The sequence below is a fragment of the Bos taurus genome, chromosome 3 (assembly GCF_002263795.3).
Source record: "Bos taurus isolate L1 Dominette 01449 registration number 42190680 breed Hereford chromosome 3, ARS-UCD2.0, whole genome shotgun sequence".
In the NCBI taxonomy this organism is placed as follows: domain Eukaryota; kingdom Metazoa; phylum Chordata; class Mammalia; order Artiodactyla; family Bovidae; genus Bos; species Bos taurus.
This window is the reverse complement of record NC_037330.1, coordinates 30,849,568-30,870,059: the sequence shown is the minus strand read 5'-3', so window position 1 is coordinate 30,870,059 and position 20,492 is coordinate 30,849,568. Positions and strand designations below refer to the sequence as shown.

Genomic DNA, 20,492 nt, shown 5'->3' with positions numbered 1-20,492 from the left:
AAAAAACTACATGAGTGTGGCAATTTAAAAGTAGAGAGTGGGAGAGGGAAAACAGTTTTTGTTCTACTTTATAAGTTATAAAATGTGTCTTACCATACATACTAGTCAGAAGAGCCTTCAAAGATTGTATCATAGTCTAACTTCTATCTATGTGTGGTTTGTGAGAAATTAGTCTTACGGAAAGGGTTAAATTTGTGCCATGCAATTTGCCATTTAACGTATTTTAAAAGATGCAAGACTTCATAGAAATGTGAACTTGTTAAGTCAAATAAATTCAGTTTATAATAGCCTGGCCAATTAAGATGTTTAAACAACATATTTTAAGCACTCATTTAAAAGTACATTTGTACATGGTTGCACTTAAGTCTTATTTTTCTATGAAATATAAATATTGTGATAGATGTTCTCTGTGAAAGTAGACAATTTAAAAGAAAAATTTCTCCTGTACTCCCACCAAACATTATCTTTGCTCAAATTGATTTCAACCAATTTCAGAGGGATCCCAGAGTGTTTTATATACAGTTTTAGAGTTTGGTTATCTAAAACTAGAATATCTTTTTATGGTATAACAGTTTTTCAGTGAAATAGTATTCATTATAACAAAATTTTACCTGAACTTCTAGTGAATAAAACTAGTGACTAATTGTTTCAGAGAACTCTGGCAAGTTATAGTCCATGGAGTCACAAAAGAGCTAGACACAACTTAGCAACTGAACTATAACAATTCTTTCTGAGACCTTCTAGGATGTTTGAATATATGCCAGTAGGGAAAAATAATGAAAATCTGATCTTTGTAAATGGTGGTAAAGTCAATAATTAAAATGAATTTTATTTTCGTTTACTGCTCAGTTTATGATTAACATCAGAAAATTCTTATTTTTACATTTAATTACAACCATTTCCTTTCTTTTTTAAAATTTATTTTTAATTGGGGGATAATTGCTTTACAATATTGTGTTGGTTTCTGCATACATCAGCATGGATCAGCCATAGGTATACACATGTCTCCTCCCTCTTGAACCTCCCTCCCACCTCCTACCCTATCACACCCCTCAAGGCTGTCGCTGAGCACTGGGTTGAGCTCCCTGCGTCACACAGCAACTCCCCACCAGCTGTCTGCTGTACACACGGCAGTGCCCCACCCTCTTCATCCCCCACTGTGTCCAGAGGTCTCTTCTCTATGTCTGTCTCCATCGCTGCCTTGCGAATAAGTTCATCAGCACCGTCTTTATAGATTCCGTGTATGTGCCTTAATATGTGATACTTGTTTTTCTCTTTCTAACTTAGTTCTCTCTGTATAAATGGGCTCTAGGTTCATCTACCTCATTAGAACTGGCTCAAATGTGTTCCTTTTTATGGCCGAGTAATATTTCATTGTGTGTATGTTCCACAGCTTCTTTACCCACTCATCTGTCAGTAGACATCTAGGCTGCTTCCATGTCCTAGCTATCATAAATAGTGCTGCAACGAACACTGGGTACATGTGTCATTTCAGTTACGGTTTTCTCAGGGTATATGCCCAGTAGTGGGATTTCTGAGTCATATGGTAGTTTTATTCCTAGTTAACCATTTCCTTTCTTAAAAGTATTTTCTACTGTAATTCTTGCTCTTATCTCACTTTATTTTTTCTTAAATAGTATCAGATTACCTCTGTCTTCTGGAGATTATCTGATTATTGTCCTTGTTTTAGGCTTTCAGGATGAATCTGGAAAAACTCAGCAAGCCAGAACTCCTAACACTATTCAGTATTCTTGAAGGAGAGCTTGAAGCAAGGGACCTCGTTATAGAAGCTTTAAAGGTATGTTCTTTAAAAAAGAGAGAGAGAGTGGCCATCATATGTTTGAAAGCCATTTCTTTGGTTAACTAGGATATTTCTATAGTTCTAGTTGAAGTTAAGAGGCCTTGGTATATACACATTGATACTTGCTATAGCAGCCACCCATATGATATGATTTTGGGACTCTGATAAAGCCTTTCTGCCTCCAAATAATTCCTTTAGTCTCTACCTGATGTCTGGACTTGAACTTTATTCTTTACGTTAAGTGCCTTTAGCTGTTTCTGAATGCCAGCCCCTCGAGAACTTGATGAAACCTGCTTTCTTAAAAATCTGTATGTACCCATATTCCATAATTCAGGATATAATATCTGATAGATCAAGGACTCCACTAAGACTATGAATAGATTTCCCTAGACCCTAGATTAAAAATTCTTACTTTTGTTTCACTATTTGATATCTATTAAAATACCCAGGAGTAGGGAGATGATTATGAGAAATCTACTTTCTATTCAATTTTGCTGTGAACCCAAAATTAATCTAAAAAATAAAGTCTAACTTAAAAAAACAATATAAGGGCATAACTTCTTTAAAGTGTCATGAATCTTCTACACCTTGGGAAGGATGTTTTCGTCTGTTCTGAAATCAGATTTGGAGAGGGGAAGAAAAGACCTTAAGGGTATCTGTGAGAGTAATAGGAAGATGATACACCCAAAAGGAGAGAAGTGGCCAAAGAAGATGAGACTTGGGCATGCTGAAAAAAGCATAGGCTCTGCTGAAAACTATTGCTTTTTTCTTTTTTTTTTTTTTTGTAGCTTTGTAATGTGTGCTGAGTGATTTCCAGTGGTTTAATTTCTCCAGAGTACGTGAGGCAGTTGCCTTCTGATTGGGGGTGGAGTCTGACTTATTTTCCTCTCCCTGCTTACTTCAGTCTTAGTTTACATGGCATCCCTGAAGATCACATATTTATGGCTTTGACACATGCCTAGTCAAATACAAAGTTCATTGCTCGAGCCTGCCTGTTCTGCCACTAAGCATGACTGTGTGACCTTGGCCAAGTCATTCAGTCTGTCTGAAACAAAGCTTCCTTGTCTGTAATAAGAATAAATGATTAATAACTAGTATTTCTGTGTAACACTGTAATTTGCATGGCATTATAAGTACTCCAATGGTGTAGGATTCATTTCTTCTTTTCCCTTTATTTGTATTCTCTCAGTACATATCATGTACCTCATATCCAAGAAGCAGTCAGTGGTTACTCATCATTTGAATGGATGTTTCTAGTGTGCCCTCAACAGGCTAACTTTTCAGTGACTCCCCCGCCAGCATATATTACATATAAACGTTTACTCTGGTCGGTGACTCATTTCTACCACATCCACAGGTCTTCCCCTTTTGTCACTCTTGGGGATTTCTCATCCTTCCCCTGTACGTCCCTGAAAACTATTTCTCATAACCCCATCCCAAACTGATTACACCCAGGACACCTTCCCATTTATTATCACATATTTATCTGATCAATGAAGAGAAAAGAAAAAGAAAGATTGAAGAAAGTTTGAGTTCATTCCCTGTCCTTACTCCTAAAATGTGTTGTTTTTCCTGCTTCCTTCTCTTGTTCTCGTCTGAGACTTCTGGCTCTCTTCTCCATAGGAATTACCAGCTTAGACCTGGAAGGGTTCCACTGCCTAGGCTGAACCAGAAAGTGCTTTGTTCATGTCCTCTTAGAACTCAGAAAGCGTTTTCCGAGAGCAGCATTATTATAAATAGCAATCAGAATTTGGGAACTACAATAGTTTGGCAGCATGTTAAAAAGGCTCACCTGAGGATCTGTGCCTATCTGCACTGGGATTCCAGGAAGAAGTTTCCCATATATATCGCAACTGACTTACACAAAAACTTGCGGGCCTCAGCCCTCTCCTAACTGGGATAGGGGTTAAGGAATGGCTTCCTCTAATAGAAAAATTGGAAGATGCCCTCTTTGCTTTCTAGCTTTAAAAACCTGTGGAGCTTTATGATTGTTTTGCTAATCCTTATATCCTCGGCACCCGCATATAGATTCTGAATGGTTATTCGTTGAACAGAGGAAATGTATGCCATTGTTTTAAAAGATTGCTATATTTCAAAATGAATGTTGTGAATTATTAAATTTTACAGCCTGCCCTATGTAACATACTGCTTCTGGTTTTAATGTTAACAGATGCTAAGGTGCTTACTGCATGTGTTTTCCTAAAAGAAAATTTTTTTTTCTGTGTGAATCCAATTTTAGTTACTGTAGGCAGCTTCTGACAAGTTGAAAGCGCAGCTTGAGAAGCAAGAGCTGTAGTTAAGAGAGCATTTTGAAATAAGATACCATTCAGAATCAGGCACAAGTGTTGTATTTAGTCTGTGCATACAGCCTGTAGGTGGTAAAGTTCTCTTCTAAGATTTAAACTATATGTAGTTTAGGTGAAATGAATAGCTTCACCAGAAGTGATATATCTTTAAACAGTCTATTGTTAGACAAAGTAGCAGCGGGGAGTCAAAATTGTTTCAGTCCTTTGAGAAAAGCAACTGCCATATCAGATTCTTAAAATGAAATCTTGTTTTATTTGTGGAGTGATTTTTTGTTTGGGCTTTTTTTGTTATTGTTGTTCTTGGTTCTGTAGTATGTCAAGATTTTACTGCATTCTTTCTGTATAGCTCTTGCTTAGCAACAAACACTGTTGCTGTTCTTGAACTAATATGACAGCTTGCTAATTTTCTTCGATTTAGTATTCTGTCTTAATTCATGCTTAGTTGGTTGAAAAGGTTTTGGTCTTGGTTCTTAAATAGCTATGATTGGTTTTTCCCTTATGTTTTAAGTTTTTTGTTTTGCTTTTTTTTCCTCTCTCTCTCTTTACCTTTAAGAGAGATTTTTCCTGGATATAAAATCTATTCTTTAACCTTGCATGTCTGAACAAAACCATATGGTTCACTGTTGGTGTTAAATAAATAGTAAGTCCCATTGGCAAGGGTTAGATTTATATAGGGATGCATTATAAAAGTTCCTGTAGTTTGTAAGTAAATCCTACCTATAAAGTTATAATTGTAAAAGAGCTTCATTCATTTTCCAGAATTCCTGCAGAGTTTCAGATTGCAAATACACCCTTGTAGAGCCTTCATAGTTCTTTTTCTCCCCAAAATATAAAAGCCTCCTCACTCTTCTGTTGCAGCCAAGACATGTTTGGCATAGAACCAGGGAATTCAATAGAAAATAATGTAATATTCAGCTCTTCTGTATTTGAAGTATAGTTGTTAGAGGCCGTTTATACCATATTTGATCCTAAATGAACTTTATATAAAATGATTTTCTGTTTTAGAAGGCATTACGTCAGAGAAAAGCCTTCTTAATGAAAGTCTCTCCCTTTGATTTGACCACTTCATTTACATGAATGAGAACACTATGGGAATCCCTTCCACAGTGAAAGCAGATGACATAGCTCATGAACTGTCCAGGAGAGGTAGGAACCACACAGTTCAGCAGGAGAGGCTCAGTTCATTAATTCTAAGAAAACCTAGGAAAAGCCTCCCAACAGGGTCTGATTACTCTAGAAAAAGAAGAGGGAACATTCATTTTTAAAACTTGGAAGATAGATTTAACTGTCAATAACAGTTAAATAGTTTGAACCTTCCATGTTGTGTGTATTATATCTACGTGTCTCAGATCTGATGCAAAGACACCCTTAACTATGATTAAGTAGAATCTACCCTGATTAGTTTCATTTTATTTTAAAGCATTCTTTAAATTGCTTTTGCAATAATAAATGGTGAAGTATTACAACTTTCACATAGAATAAGCTTAAAGAGTCTTGAATTCCTTTCCACTGATGCCTCAGTCATAAAACAGGTATAACTCTTCTAACATCTAGGATATAACTTTGTTGGTTTTGGCCAAAAGCCATTGCAGAATTCCCCAGGCAAGAAAATTTACAGACAAAAATGTTGTAGACAGAACAAGGTTAGAAATATACTTAAGAATTTGAGGCTGTAATATTTAACTATTGGGAGTTTTTAGCCAGAGTTAAAAATTTTAAAATTGATGTTACATATATGTCTGTGTTAACAATAAATTATTTACTTTTTCCAAAAATATTCTTAAAATAATAATAATTATAAGGATCTTATGGCAGTGCCAAAAATATAGAACAAACAAAAGCTATCATGGAAGGTGCTGTGGCTTAAGAAAATCACAAATACAAGTTCACTGTAAGTTGAGTGTGACATCTGCTTTTGGTCATGGCCTTGTGCTTTTTTTGGAAGCAGATTATTATGAAGGCTGGTCTGAGATGAGGAAGGTAAAATTGAATTTGGCAAAAAACAGACATTGTCCTATACTAGTAAGCTTGTTAAGTGTGTTTGCATTGAAAAAAAAAATCAGATATATACTCACATAATAACAGATCTGTGAATATATTTAAATGTACTCAAAGTTGAAGCATTCTTTGTCACCCATAAGCCTGGACATAACAGTTCTTTGACCAAAAATGATCCCATTTTGGTAAATGATTTTTAGGAAGAGATTTTAGAATTGGAGTAGGTAATTTAAATCTTTGCTGAAAGATCACATGAACATAAGCTTATAACTGAGAGAAGTCCAGTTGCTGCCCATATGAGAACTGGAGTATTAAGAATCAAGCAGAACTTTATTTAGGGAATTGAATTATGAGGTTTTTAGATGTACATTCATAACCTTTACTATGAAATGTGTTTTAGAAGAGAATCAGTTGCCATCTGGGGCCATGGCAACTAGCCCCCCAAAAACACACTTTTTATGTGTTTTATATAGTTGGAATTTATATAGCTAATACTTTTTGTTCCTACTCTCTGAATAATGTGCATATATGAAATCCTAGCTTTCAAAAAAGAGGCATAAAGGTGTAATTATTAGGCATTCTACTAAATTATCAACTAGAACCTTCAGCTAAGTGTAGCTGTTAAGAGCATGAGCTTTCATATTAGACAGACATAAGTTTGAGTTCTGCCATTTAACTGTATGATCTTAGACCATTTACTTACCCTGTTAACCTGTATCAGTAAAATGGCACAGTTATCTCAAGAATTAAACGAGACAGTAAATGGTAATCAAGGTGCTCAGTGCCCATTTACTGTTAGTTATTATTATTAGAACGTAAGTTTTAAAGTTCACCTATTTAGGAACAAAGTTACATTCCATAAAGCAAGATACACTGATAGCATGCTGTCCTTCATAAGAAAGATGAACATTTTAAATTAAAATCTTTGTTATCAGAAGGGCTTGTACTGTAGCTTGTTTTTCTTATGGGAATTGATGGTTTTGAGCTGATCCACCCCCACCCTCACAACCTAACACGTGTATTTTGAGACAGTTGGCAAGGGTTAAGGGTGTACTGTGGGGCATGGAACAGATGTTACATTGCATTCCCTTCTCTCTGCCTTTATAATGAAAACAGGAAATACAGAGACAGTTTGGAAACATTTTTCAAATTGATTTTTTTCCATTGATTTCTTTGCTTATTTCTCTACTGATTGATTTGACATATTTGTTGTATTTTGGCTTTTTATTTGCTTTATTGAGATAAAATTGACATGCATATATTTAATGTATATAAATTAATGTTTTGATATATGTATCCCCCTGAAACCTTTACTACCATCAAGATAGTGTACATATCCATCATCTTTCAAATTTTCTTCATGCCCCTCTGCAGCCTCTTAACCTTCCCAACTCCTCCCCATAACCCCCACCTCAAAACCACCAATCCTCTAGAGGTTAGTTTACATTTTCTGGAATTTTATGTAAGTGGAATAATCATACAGAATGTAATCTTTTATCTGGCCTGGTTCTTTGACTCAGTATAATTATCTTGAGGTCTATGTTAATGTTATATTGTCAGTTCATTCCTTTCATTACCAAGTAGTGTCCATTGTGGGCTTGTGGGCTTCCCCAGTAGCTCATCTGTTAAAGAATCTGCCTGCAATGCAGGAGACCCCAGTTTGATTCCTGGGTCAGGAAGATCCCCTGGAGAAGGGATAAGCTACTCACTCCAGTATTCTTGGGCTTCCCTGGTGGCTCAGACAGTAAAGAATCCACCTGCAGTACAGGAGACCTAGGTTCGATCCCTGAGTTGAGAAGATCGGCTGGAGGAGAGCATGGCAACCCACTCCAGTACTCTTGCCTGGAGAACCCCCGTGGACAGAGGAGCCTGGCAGGCTACAGTCCATGGGGTCACAACTGAGCGACTAAGCACAGCACAGCATAGTGTCCATTGTGTGTGTGTATCAGTTTGTTTTGTCAGTTCATGATAGTGAACATTTACATTGTTTCCAGTTTGGGACTATTGCAAATAAAGTTCCTATGAACATTCATACACAAGACTTTGTATGGCACCCCACTCCAGTACTCTTGCCTGGAAAATCCCATGGACTAAGGAGCCTGGTAGGCTGCAGTCCATGGGGTCGCGAAGAGTCGGACACAACTGAATGACTTCGCTTTCGCTTTCGCACTTATATTTCTTTTGGATGAATACCTAGGAATAGAATGGGTATGTTACGTGGTAGATGTATGTTTAACTTTTTAAGAAACGGTCAAATTGTTGTCTAAAGTAGTTTTACCATTTTCGTTCCCACCAGCATGTATAAGAGTTCCATTTGCTCCACATCCTCACCAGTACTTGATTTGGCCAGTCCTTTTAGTTTTAGTCTTTCTAATAGGTATATAATATGCCATTGCAGTTTTAATTTGAATTTCCCTGCTGACTAATGATGTTGAGCATCTTTTCATGCTTATTTGCCATCTATGTTGTTTTTCTTCCATAAAATATTTGTTCAAATCTTTTGCACATTTTTAAATTGAGTTGATTTTTTCATTACTGCATTTTGAACATTCCTTGTATATCTGGACTCAAGTACTTTAATAGATATATACTTCAATAGATATATTTTCTCCCTATCTGTGGCTTATCATTTCATACTCTTAACTGTATCTTTTGAAGAGCAGAAGTTTTTCATTTTGATGAAGTCCATTTTATCAATGTTTCTTTTATAGATTTTGCTTTTAGTATCATATAACTAATATTTAGTGTCATATAAGAAATCTTTGCCTAAACTGATGTCAGAAACGTTTTCTCTTATGTTTCTATAATTTTATAGTTTAAGTTTTACACTTGGATCTATGATACAACTTCATTTTGTTATATGGTAAAATATATGGATCAAATAATAAATTTTTTTGCTTATGGATAGACAATTGTTCTAGCCTCATTTGTTAAAAAGACTATCCTTCCTTTGTAGAAGGCTTTGGCCTCCTTGTCACAATCCATTTTCCATATATTTTTGAGCTTATTTCTGGATTTTCTGTTCTATTCCATTGCTCCACTTGTCTACCTTGATGCCTGTACCATATTTTCTTGAATACTGTGGCCTTTTATGTAAGTCTTAAAATTAGGTAATGTTAATCCTCCAACTTCTGTTCTCTTTGAACATTGTTCATGGGTCTTAGCATTTCCATATGAATTTTAGAATCAGCTAATTGCTAATCCATGAACATGATTTTTCTCTCCATTTACTCAGCAGTGCTTTATAGTCCTCATTGTACAGGTCTTTAATATCTTTTGTCAGTTTTATCACTATCTCATTGTTTTATGATTATTATAACTAGCATTGTTTTTAATGTTAATTTCTGATTGTTTACTGCTGTTATATAGACATGAAATTGATTTTGTATATTGATCCTTTATCCTGCAACCTTACTAATCTTATGTATTAGTTCTAATAGCTTTTTTATAAATTTCATTGGATTTTCTATAATCATGTTTGCAAATAAAGACAATTTTACTTCTTTTTTTCTAATCTGATTTCCATCTATTTATTGCCTTATTGTATTGGTTAGAACCTCCAGTACAAAGTTAAATAGAAGTAGTATGGATATCTTTGTTTTGTTTCTGAACTTAGGGAGGAAACACTCAGTTTTTCATCATTAAATATGCTAGCTGTAGGTTTTCGTAGATGTTCTTTATCAAGTTGAGGAAATGTCCTTCTGTTTCTAGTTTGCTGAGACTTAGAACAGATTTTGTCATGTGCTTTCTCTGTATCTGTTTTTTGGTTGGTTGGTTTTTAGATTAAAAGCTCCAACATGTATTGTTTCATAGATGTTACTATTAGACCTTCATCCCATTTATTAAGTCATTTCAGATAACTTCAAGTTCATAAATTTACAATGAGGTTATAGAGCCCAGGCTTCCCTGATTCCTCAGTTGGTCAAGAATCCACCAGCAATGCAGGAGACCCCAGTTCAATTCCTGGGTTGGGAAGGTGTGCTGGAGAAGGGATAGGCTACCCACTCCAGTATTCTTGGGCTCCCCTTGTGGCTCAGCTGGTAAAGAATCCACCTGCAATGTGGGAGACCTGGGTTCAATCCCTGGGTTGGGAAGATCCCCTGGAGAAGGAAAAGGCTACCCACTCCAGTATTCTGGCCTGGAGAATTCCATGGATTGTATAGTCCACAGGGTCGCAAGAGACAGACATGACTAGGCGACTTTCACTTTCACTGTAGAGCACAGCCAGGGTGAGACAGGATGTACTCCAAGTCTGGAGGGGCTGCGCAGTTCCTCAGTGGTGTCCCCTGTGGAGGCCTGGCCTCCACTGTTTGCTCCTGCACATCTGAATGTGGCCTTTCTCCGGCTGTGGCCGTTTCATCTCCTGATTCTAGTGCTCTGCCACTTTGCTGTCTAGAAGACTGATCCAAGCTTCCTGGCCCCATCTCTTCTTAGGCCTCAAATACATACTGTGAGGTTCAGGAGAGCTTGCCAGTTTGAAGGCTAAGAACATTGGCTTGAAGGAGGAACTGCCATGCCAGCATATACTGTCCTTAATCATACTGCAGAAACTGCTTTCATTCTGGGGATGGTGAGTCCTAAAAGATGATGGCCAAGAAGCAGATGTTCTAAGGGAATTACTCTGAAAGTTTATTCCAAGAGAGAGCCATGTGGCCACCTGCTTTTTATCATATTTCTAATAGCTGCTCCATTTCCTCAAGCGCTGTTGTAAAATCATTTATTTGACTGTTATATAAGGTCTGCTGTTCTTTGAACTGGGCGTCTTCTTTCATCTTCAGCCTTACCTTTAAGACCTGCAACTCCTCCCATCTGTTTTTTGGCTGTTTCGTTAAAAAGCTTCAGCTTATCTTGCAAAGTTTCTAACAGCAATGTAGAGTCCATGTGATCCGTAGTGGCGAGTCTAGGTATGTATGATACCAGGGTCTCACTGCCTGGGTTGAGGCCCTTGCCCTCTAAAACTGCTCGACAGTTGTTCTAAAACTTCTCCATTAGCTCCACCTTCTGGGTCAGGTCCTTCAGTTCTCCCTGAGTTTCAGTCAACTTCTGGTGCAACTGCTTGTTGATGGCCTTTAAGAGCTGGTTCTTATTCTCGAGCTCTTCCTCTGATTTCAGTTTACTAAGTGATCTGTGGCTCTTGCTGATGTTCCTCCTGGTGGCAGTGTCTGTAGCTTTCACCTGCCCATTCTCGCGTCTTGGTCTGATGATTTTTCTAACATCATTCTCCAAACCTCTTGAACGAGGTCTGGAAGCATCAACTTCTTTGGACTTAACAGGCAATAGGCTCTTAGAAGTGTCTTGAGTTTGTGCGTATGTGGGCAGGCCACTACTTAACACAGAGGAGGGCTGCAAGGTGTATGCCATCTTAACCATGCTGGCATTGTAACAAGGTGGCATGGCTGGGCCCAGGTACCTGCTGCTTCCACCCACAGGCCTCATCCGAGAACTACTTCCCTGGTGGCTCAGATGGTAAAGCATCTGCCTACAGTGCGGGAGACCTGGGTTTGATCTCTGGGTCAGGAAGATCCTCTAGACAAGGAAATGGCAACCCACTCCAGTATTCTTGCCTGGAAAATCCCATGGACGGGGGAGCATAGTAGGCTGCAGTCCATGGGGTCGCAAAGAGTCAGACATGACTGAGCGACTTCATTTCACATTTTTTTTTTCATGTCCTTGCTGTTTCTGAAATATTGTCTGAAAAAGAATTTCATCCCCTTTCTTACTGACTTTCTCTTAACAAGTAGATTGATGTGGAGTAGCTTTTTTAGCTTTGTCTTATGGCTTTTCTGGGCTTTGCTGATAACTCAGTTGGTCAAGAATCCACCTGCAATGCAGGAGACCCTGGTTCAATTCCTGGGTCAGGAAGATCCGCTGGAGAAGGGATAGGCTACCCACTCTAGTATTCTTGGGCTTCCCTTGTGGCTCAGCTGGTAAAGAATCCACCTACAATGTGGGAAACCTGGGTTCGATCCCTGGGTTGGGAAGATCCCTTGGAGAAGGGAAAGGCTACCCACTCCAGTATTCTGGCCTGGAGAATTCCATGGGGTTACAAAGAGTCAGACATGACTGAGCAACTTTCACATGGCATCTTAGAAACTAGAATTCTCTAACTTCAAATTTTGTGCAGTAGAGTTTAGTCATCAAATTATTTTCCCCAATGGCAAAAGTTAATTTTAATTTAAAAATCAAATCATAAACATTTGCAAAAGAAAACCAAACCAAAAAAAAAAAAGCCCTCTGCTACTTTAATGAACTGCTGTCCTTTAAAGCAACTTTTATCCTTTGACTTTAATAATTTTAATAGTTTATTGGTTTCTATGATATTTTTATCAAACAGGAAAAAACAATATATACATTTTTTTACCTTCTGACAGAATATTATTACCTCTTTCCTAGGAGTAACAAAAGCAGTTTATCTATTTGAAAGAAATTTAATGATTATCTTTTTACGTTAAATCATTTAAATTGCATTTTAGTATGTCATATCACAGGAAATAGACATCAAAATGATACAAATGAACTTATTTACAAAATAGAAATAGACTCATAGACATAGAAAACAAATTTATGCTTATCAAAGAGGAAGGAGGGAATGATAAATTGGGAATTGGGGATTATCAGATATACAATATTGTGTATGAAATAGATAAAGAATAAACAAGGACCTAGTGTATAGCACTGGGAACTGTGTTCAGTATCTCATAATAACCTATCATGGAAAAGAATCTGAAAAAGCATATATATATATATATGTATATTTATCATTGTCTGATATCAACTATTTGCTATTTTCTAAGAAAGAAGTAAAAAAAGATATAGCTGTTTAATCACATGTCATCATTTATATTACATATTGTGGCATTTAGGATGTGTAAGCATAACGGTACCAGAAAAACAAGCACATTTACCATTTAACTGACATCTTCCAGTGGGCTGTTTTTCTTACATCTTTGAGGAAAGAAAGGCGGAATTCAGTTTGTAAAATGCTACTTATTTAGAGAAGACACAGTTGTCTAGTAGTTGGGGAAAGCTTCAGAGAAGATTACAGCAGTGGGGAATTTCACTGCATTTTTCAGCCTGAAACTAAAACAAATAAAAAAGGGAAACAGCTTATTCCTGTTGTTTTTACTTCCTCTTATTGTGTCTTCCTTGCATGCGTTAGCCTTGTGATTTGTGATTAATCAGAGGTTATTTCTAGTTGTCCCCATAAGGAGAAGAGAAAGAAAGATGAAGAGGTTGCTTCTAAAGTTAAAGCCTGCGGTCCATCATTTAGTATTTCAGTTCAGCCAGTTTAGGAATAATTTGAAAGATAGACGGAAACTATCTTGTGTATTTGCTGAAAATCCTTATGGAAAAGAAGTATGTATAGACTCAAGCTGAGAATTTTATTATATAGGAAATTATTTCCTTAGAAAAGCACAGCAATAAATCTATTCCACGAAACCATTCTTGTGTGTGCACAAGGATGCTCATTGCAGTATTATTTAATACGGTATTTGAAAAATATAAACAGCCTAAAATATCCATCAGTAAAAATATAGGTAAAAATAGGGGTGCATAACTGATACATCCTTATTATGGAATATTATATAATCACATGTTTTTTAATGAGAAAGCAAAAGCTATGTATTTACTGTCTTCAAAAGCTCTTTAAGACACACTAAGTGAAAACAAGTTGCAGAACAGTTTCATAGAAAATAATATCTGTGTAATTACACATACACCCCCTACACACACACACACACACACACACACCCTACACACACATGTACATGCTTGAAAAATGTCTGGAAGGATGTCTATCATACTAAGAACCTTCAGAAAAGAAAGAGAAATTGGGTATGTTTAGGAAGGACTTCAGCTTTATCTATGGAGTTAAAATTTTATGAGAAAATAGTCATTTGCTAACGGTGAAATTAAAATAAAAGTTGTATTTCTAAGAAATACAGTATGAGCAGTGGGATGGCAAGGAGTTAAGAACAACATTTACTTTTTAAACTTCAGGTAATTTACACTTCTCACAGAAATCTGTATAAATATAGTTAAGAGAGTAGAGAAGTATAGCATGCCTGGGGCAAGCATGAGCTTACTACCTCTATATCCCTGATTTTCTCCCCAAAAAGCAGACTAAATTTCTGACTGATTTTCAAATTCTGCCTTTGTGTAGGATACCTAAAAGTTATTCTTCCAGAGCAGTTTCTTTCAGAGGTCATGGATTCAAATTACGTAAAGCTAACAACATATGTGTGTGAAGCCAAGAAATGTTAATGTAATAGCAAAAGACCTACTACCTTTCAAAGTATTTTTCCTGTCTTCAGTTCCATTATATGTAGTTCATAATATTTCATCATTTAATAACAACAAAAAGTATATTCTGCCTCAAAAAGTCAACTTCACCCAGTGAGTGCTAAGATATGCATAAGTTAAAAAAAAAAGTTTTAATCTAATTCAATACCTAATGTGTTGTCTGTTCAACGAAAGACTGAATTCATTGGTAGACATGAGTACGAGATTATTTAATTCAGAAATCTCTTGTTGATTTGAAACTTCATAAATAGAACTTCTCATATAAGTGTACCTAATACATTTTTGTACAGTTGAAGCATACTTTTTTTCTGTTTTTCTTTGCACTTTATCTTGCTGCACTGTATGCCGCATATCTATTGATAGACCCTAGAAAGTTCTTCAGAAATATTTGTCATCTGAGAAAATAAGTTAAGGCCCTTTAAGTTTAACTTGAATGTATTCAAGCCTCAAAAAATAGGTTGCCACTTATTAATTCATATTTTTGAGAAAAGAGATTTACCTATAGTAATATAGTTTGCCAACTAAAAATTGCCACTCGCCGTCTGGTTCTGCAAGAATGAAGTCACTAGCCACCGCAGTCACTAGCCTTCAACACATCCTGAAAGGAGTTCAGGGCAGAGATCAGGACTGAGGCACTCTGTGCCCTGGGAGAAACTGGCAAAACAGGACTTCAGTAGATATTGTCAAGAGAAGGTTTTATGAGCCCAATTTCTTGCATCTTCTCATATGTAGAAAACCACTGAGATCATTAATGGAGACTTCTGCTCCTTATGACTAGCAGCAACCTCTGCCAAAATGTGAGCCTGACTGTGTTTTCCCATCGCCAGAATCATGTATACAGGACCTTCCCTCTTACTCTTTGGGCACTCCCTCAGGGCTGTCTGGGAGGCTCTCTCCCAGTCTGCACCCAAGTAAAACTTAACTCGCAGCTTTCACACTGTGCATTTTTTTCAGCTGACAAGTTTCATAATTTCACTGTTGCTGATAATTTCCACTCAGTGACATTATTTACATCTCACCCCTGTACAAAGAAAGAACAATTTGTTCTTCAGACAGGAAATCATTGCTTTGTGTTTGTTTCCATATTTTTAGTCAAGGATACCAAATAATTAGGATATGCACCTTTGTTCACTGTGTATCTGTATTCAACTAAAATATTTTAAAACCATACTGACATTTTACCTCCATATCCTTTCCTATCAAGTTGAGATATGCATCCCCTAAGTGGTTAGTAATGGGAGTTTTGAGAGGATCAAGGAAAAGAGTACAGTACTTTTTTAAGGGTACAGCATTGCTTGTCTTTCTTCATCTGTCTGGATATATTTACAAAAAATAATGTTTCCTACACTTTTCAACTAAGGACCCCTGTGGGCATCTGTCTAAATTACACATGTCCTTTATCTTTTGGGATATATTTCTTTAACCCCCATTTGGCTTTCACAAAATATTCATTATTCCTCCTTTAGTTACTTTCCAAATTGATAGCTCTGAGTTCTTTTCTGTTTAAAATCTTCCTTTTAGTCTCCTGTCCTTCCTTTCCTGACAGTATCTTTCATCCTAGAAATCATTAAAGGAAAAGAGAACTAAAACAAAGTCTTCCTAGATTTAGAATAGAACCAGTTTTCCTGATCCTTATAGATTAAAATGGAGAAAGGGTCTAGGTTATCCCATTCTTGTCTTTAGTAACATTTAAAGTTTCCTAATGGTATCAACACTCTAAAATAAAAACAAAAAGGAAGGGCTTATGTATCTCCAAACAAAGATTTCCTGTTCTGATCCAGGCATACTCTAATCCCCTTCCGTGCACTTTTATCATGAAGATAAAAGTAGTCTTGGGTCAGAATCACTTGGAATTAATAGTTCAGTTCAGTTCAGTCGCTCAGTCGTGTCCGACTCTTTGCGACCCCATGAATCGCAGCACGCCAGGCCTCCCTGTCCATCACCAACTCCTGGAATTAATAGTAGCAGTGATCAGCTTCCACATGCTTGGTTTCACCATATATTCAGTGCCTTACTGTAGTGATGAACATTACCAGTTCACATTTTATCATTAAACACCCCACAATGCACAAAGAGCCCACTTTTTACTTTTCATTCCTGGCTTCTTTACCCCTTTCCTCATCCTGTTCTCTAAAAAACAATCCTTTTCTGACTGGAGTCCTAAGCCAGCTGGTTGAAACTGAGTAGTAACTAGCTACCTCCCTCCGAATAAGGCTTCAGTGACAATAGAAATTGCCACCTTCCTGTCCTCTGACTTGTGATACAGAGCTTGTTAGAATGCGTAATTAGCACTGTCCTTGCTTCTGTCTGCCTGCCCTGACATCTTGTTCTCACTGAGGCGTGGTTCGCAGACCATACTGGTCCCCTTTTTTCGTTCCTCCCTGTCTCTGCACTCCCTTTGACCATCCTCTTACTCCTATTTACTTGATACACTTAATTGTGAACACTTTTACTTCTCAGCCAAGCAAGAACCCCTTTCCCAAGGCCTTACATTTGCGCAGCTTGTTTCCTGTCATATTTCCCTGTAGTATCAGTCTGTGTTTTTTTAATTGAAGAATCTTGCTTCAAATCAGATTGATAGTTAAGACCTCTCCCACAGTTATACATCTTCAAATCCTTCCGCCTCAGAATCCCCTAACTAGAGAAAGAAGACACCCTTTCACAGCTTACTTATGAGCTCTTTTTTTAGTATTTTATCACTGAAGTTAGTTTCTACATTGTCTGTTAATACATAGTAAAAGAGCCAGAGCACATCTCTAATAAAGATGCTTTTAATCACACAGTTATAGTGTGCTGTCTGGGTCCCCTTATGTAATACTTCAGAGACAGTTTTTGGATAGTGTGACCCGCCCCCCAACCTCATGGTGTTTCCTGTGATTCATTAAGTTGCTGATAGTCCCATTTATCTGCCAGAACCCACCCACTTCCAGGGTTGGCCTTTTCCTTCCTACTCCTTATGAGTGTAAGGTCTGAGTCTTAGAAAGTTCTGATCAAACAAATGGCACTTGGTGTTCTTTAAACATTAATGGTATTGTTTAGAAAGCATTCAATAAGCAGAAACAGCTTGTTTATTTCTGCTGTCAGGCCTTCAACTTGTCTGGCAAATTTTAAGCTCTTGAAAGCAGGGGCTTAGTCAAATCTTCATCCCCCTAACATCACCCACATCTCTTAGCATAAAAGTACCCAGCAAACATTAAGCATTCAGTGTAAGGATTCAAAGCATGTGCCTGTGAACCAACCATATGTCCAGAAAATTTTCTCAGATTTCTCCAATGCCATTTTTGATTGTCTAACCCTAGTAACACAGACTTTTTTTCCCCACATTTTGTATATTTGATATTAGGTGAAACTTCTCCTGCTTTGTAAGCTTTTATAACATTAATCAATTTAAAACAGTAATGCTGATTCCTTATCATTTCTTTTAGAATTTACATATTTATTATAGCTAAACTGCTTAAAATTATAGATTTAGGAGTTACACTTCTTACATTCTTTTTTCTATTCTAGTGTTTTTCAGACTTTTTTGACAGGGACACCTAGTCAAAAAGAGACTTTGCATCATGACCCAAGGGATATACCAACACACACACTTGCCCTCACACACATACCTCTAAATTCTTATGCCAAAAGAAAAGTTTCTTGAAATAGTGCTCATAATGTTCAGTGCTCTGCGATGTTTCCAGTTCTGTTCCAGTTCATTTTTAAGCGCTGATCATGACCTCCTAAATTGCAATTCATTCCTCTGACGGACTGGGGAGTATCTGTTTACGTGTATTTCTCTTTCAGTTAACATACACAGTACTTACTGTACACCATTCACTCTTCTTCTCCACTACCTACCTGGCTTCGTAGCCTGGGGAAAGTCGCATATTAATGGTCAATTTCTTCTACAAAGTAGAGATACAGTGCTGTCTACTGCAGAGGAGGCTGTTAGGGTGAGACGAGCTGTGTAAAGCTCTGAGCGCGCTGCCCAGCAGGTAATAAGCTCTCCAGTGTGAGCACCTCTCTTGTTTCTGCTGTTGTTGTTGCTATTAAAATTACTTTGGTTTGAACTTCCCATGTTTCTGAAACACTATATATTATATATAACTTAATTTTCCCTTTAATTCTCATTATATATATTTACATTTTTAAACTAGAGGTATATTTTAGATCTAGTGAAATGCATCGATGTTAAGTGTTGAGTTCAGTAAGTTTTGACAAATTCCACTCCGTTTGACCTATACTCCTATCAAGACATAAACATTCTAATCACACCAAAAAGTTATCACATGCCCCTCCCTGGTCATTTGTCCTCCCTATATCCAGATGTAACCACTGTTCTGATTTTCTTCACTGTAGATTAGTTTTGCCATTAGAACAGTCACACAGAATGTGTTCTTTTTGTCTGGCACTTTTTTTTATTTGATATAAGGATTTTCAGGTTCGTTAGTATCATTGTATGTATCAGTCATTTGTTCCTTTTTAGTTCTGAATAGTATTTCTTTTGGGGGGTTGTTGGGGGTCTTTGTTGCCGCACATGGGTTGTGGGGGGAGTGGGGGCTGTTCACTGCAGAGCACGGGCTCTGAGCACGTGGGCTTCAGTAGTTTCAGCACACGGGCTCAGTAGTTGTGGTGCACGGACTTAGTTGCTCTGCAGCATGTGGGATCTTCCCAGAGCAGGGATCAAACCCAGGTCCCCTGCATTGCCAGGCAGATTTTTATCCTCTGTGCCACAAGGGAGGTCCCTGAATAGTATTCCATTGTATGAATGCATCACATTTTATTTTCTATCTATTCTACTAGTGATTGATATTTGTTTACAGTTTAGGGCTATTATGAATGAAGCTACTCTGGATAACTGTGTATATGTCTTTGTGAATATATGTTTTCATCTCTTTTAGACAAATACTTAGAAGTGGAGTTGGAGGTAGGCATTTTCTAACTTTATGAGAAACTTCCAGGTTAATTTCCAAAATAATTATACCATTTATACTCCCACCAGCAATGTGTGAGTATTCTGGTTACTCCATACCTTTCCAGCATTTAATGTTGTTGGTCTTTAATTTTAGCCTTTCTAATGGCTGTATCGGAGAAGGCAATGGCACCCCACTCCAGTACTCTTGCCTGGGAAATCCCATGGACGGAGGAGCCTGGTGGGCTGCGGTTCATGGGGTCGCTAAGAGTCGGACACAACAGAGCGACTTCACTTTCACTTTCACTTTCATACATTGGAGAAGGAAATGGCAACCCACTCCAGTGTTCTTGCCTGGAGAATCCCAGGGATGGGGGAGCCTAGTGGGCTGCCGTCTCTGGGGTTGCACAGAGTCGGACATAACTGAAGTGACTTAGCAGTAGCAATGACTGTATGCTGCTGCTGCTGCTAAGTCGCTTCAGTCGTCTCCGACTCTGTGCGACCCCATAGACGGAAGAGCCTGCCCACCAGGCTCCTCCGTCCCTGGGATTCTCCAAGCAAGAACACTGGAGTGGGTTGCTATTTCCTTCTCCAGTGCATGAAAGTGAAGTTGCTCAGTGGTGTCTGACTCCTAGCGACCCCATGGACTACAGCCTACCAGGCTCCTCCGTCCATGGGATTTTCCAGGCAAGAGTACTGGAGTGGGTTGCCATGGCTGTATAGTAGTATCTTATTGTTTTAATTTACATCTCCCTGATCACTAATGAGTTGAGCATGTTTTCGTGTGCTTTTTGCCCATTTATATTTTATTTTTAGGTCTGTAATCCATTCCTGCTTTGTATGGTATTAGGTAGGTGTTGACTCTCATTATATTTTAAGAGATATATGGTTCCCTAAATAAAAGAGATTAAGCTCTAATACAGCATTAAAAATTATACTTTCAAATCCTTAGTTTATATTTAGACCGTTAATTTGTTCAGGTCTTATAGAATCCCTTACACATTTTCTTCCCCACTTGAAAGAGTTGTTTCTGTAGACCCAGTCCAGAATGTGTATGTAACTTGTTTCAATCACATACATAGTCTATAATAATAAAACAGAACAGAGACAAAAAACTCAACACACTTATTTCAACTTCGTTAGTTTCTCAGGACTCTCTGGAATTTGAATGTTGAAGCAGCTACATTAT

The 20,492-nt window shown here is 37.5% G+C and overlaps 1 protein-coding gene and 1 pseudogene across 3 annotated transcripts in view; one reads left to right on the top strand and one right to left on the bottom strand.

The window, feature by feature from the left end:
- Nucleotides 1-20,492, top strand: part of CTTNBP2NL (CTTNBP2 N-terminal like) — a 51,830-nt gene that overhangs the window by 14,970 nt on the left and 16,368 nt on the right. For all 3 annotated transcript variants that reach the window (XM_005204156.5, XM_005204154.5, NM_001191181.2), the window contains one exon: nt 1,691-1,798. In XM_005204156.5, coding sequence (XP_005204213.1) covers nt 1,700-1,798 — 99 coding nt within the window. In that variant the 5' untranslated portion in view covers nt 1,691-1,699. The remainder of the gene's footprint in view (nt 1-1,690; nt 1,799-20,492) is intronic.
- Nucleotides 1,768-19,572, bottom strand: LOC132344858 (small kinetochore-associated protein-like; annotated as a pseudogene).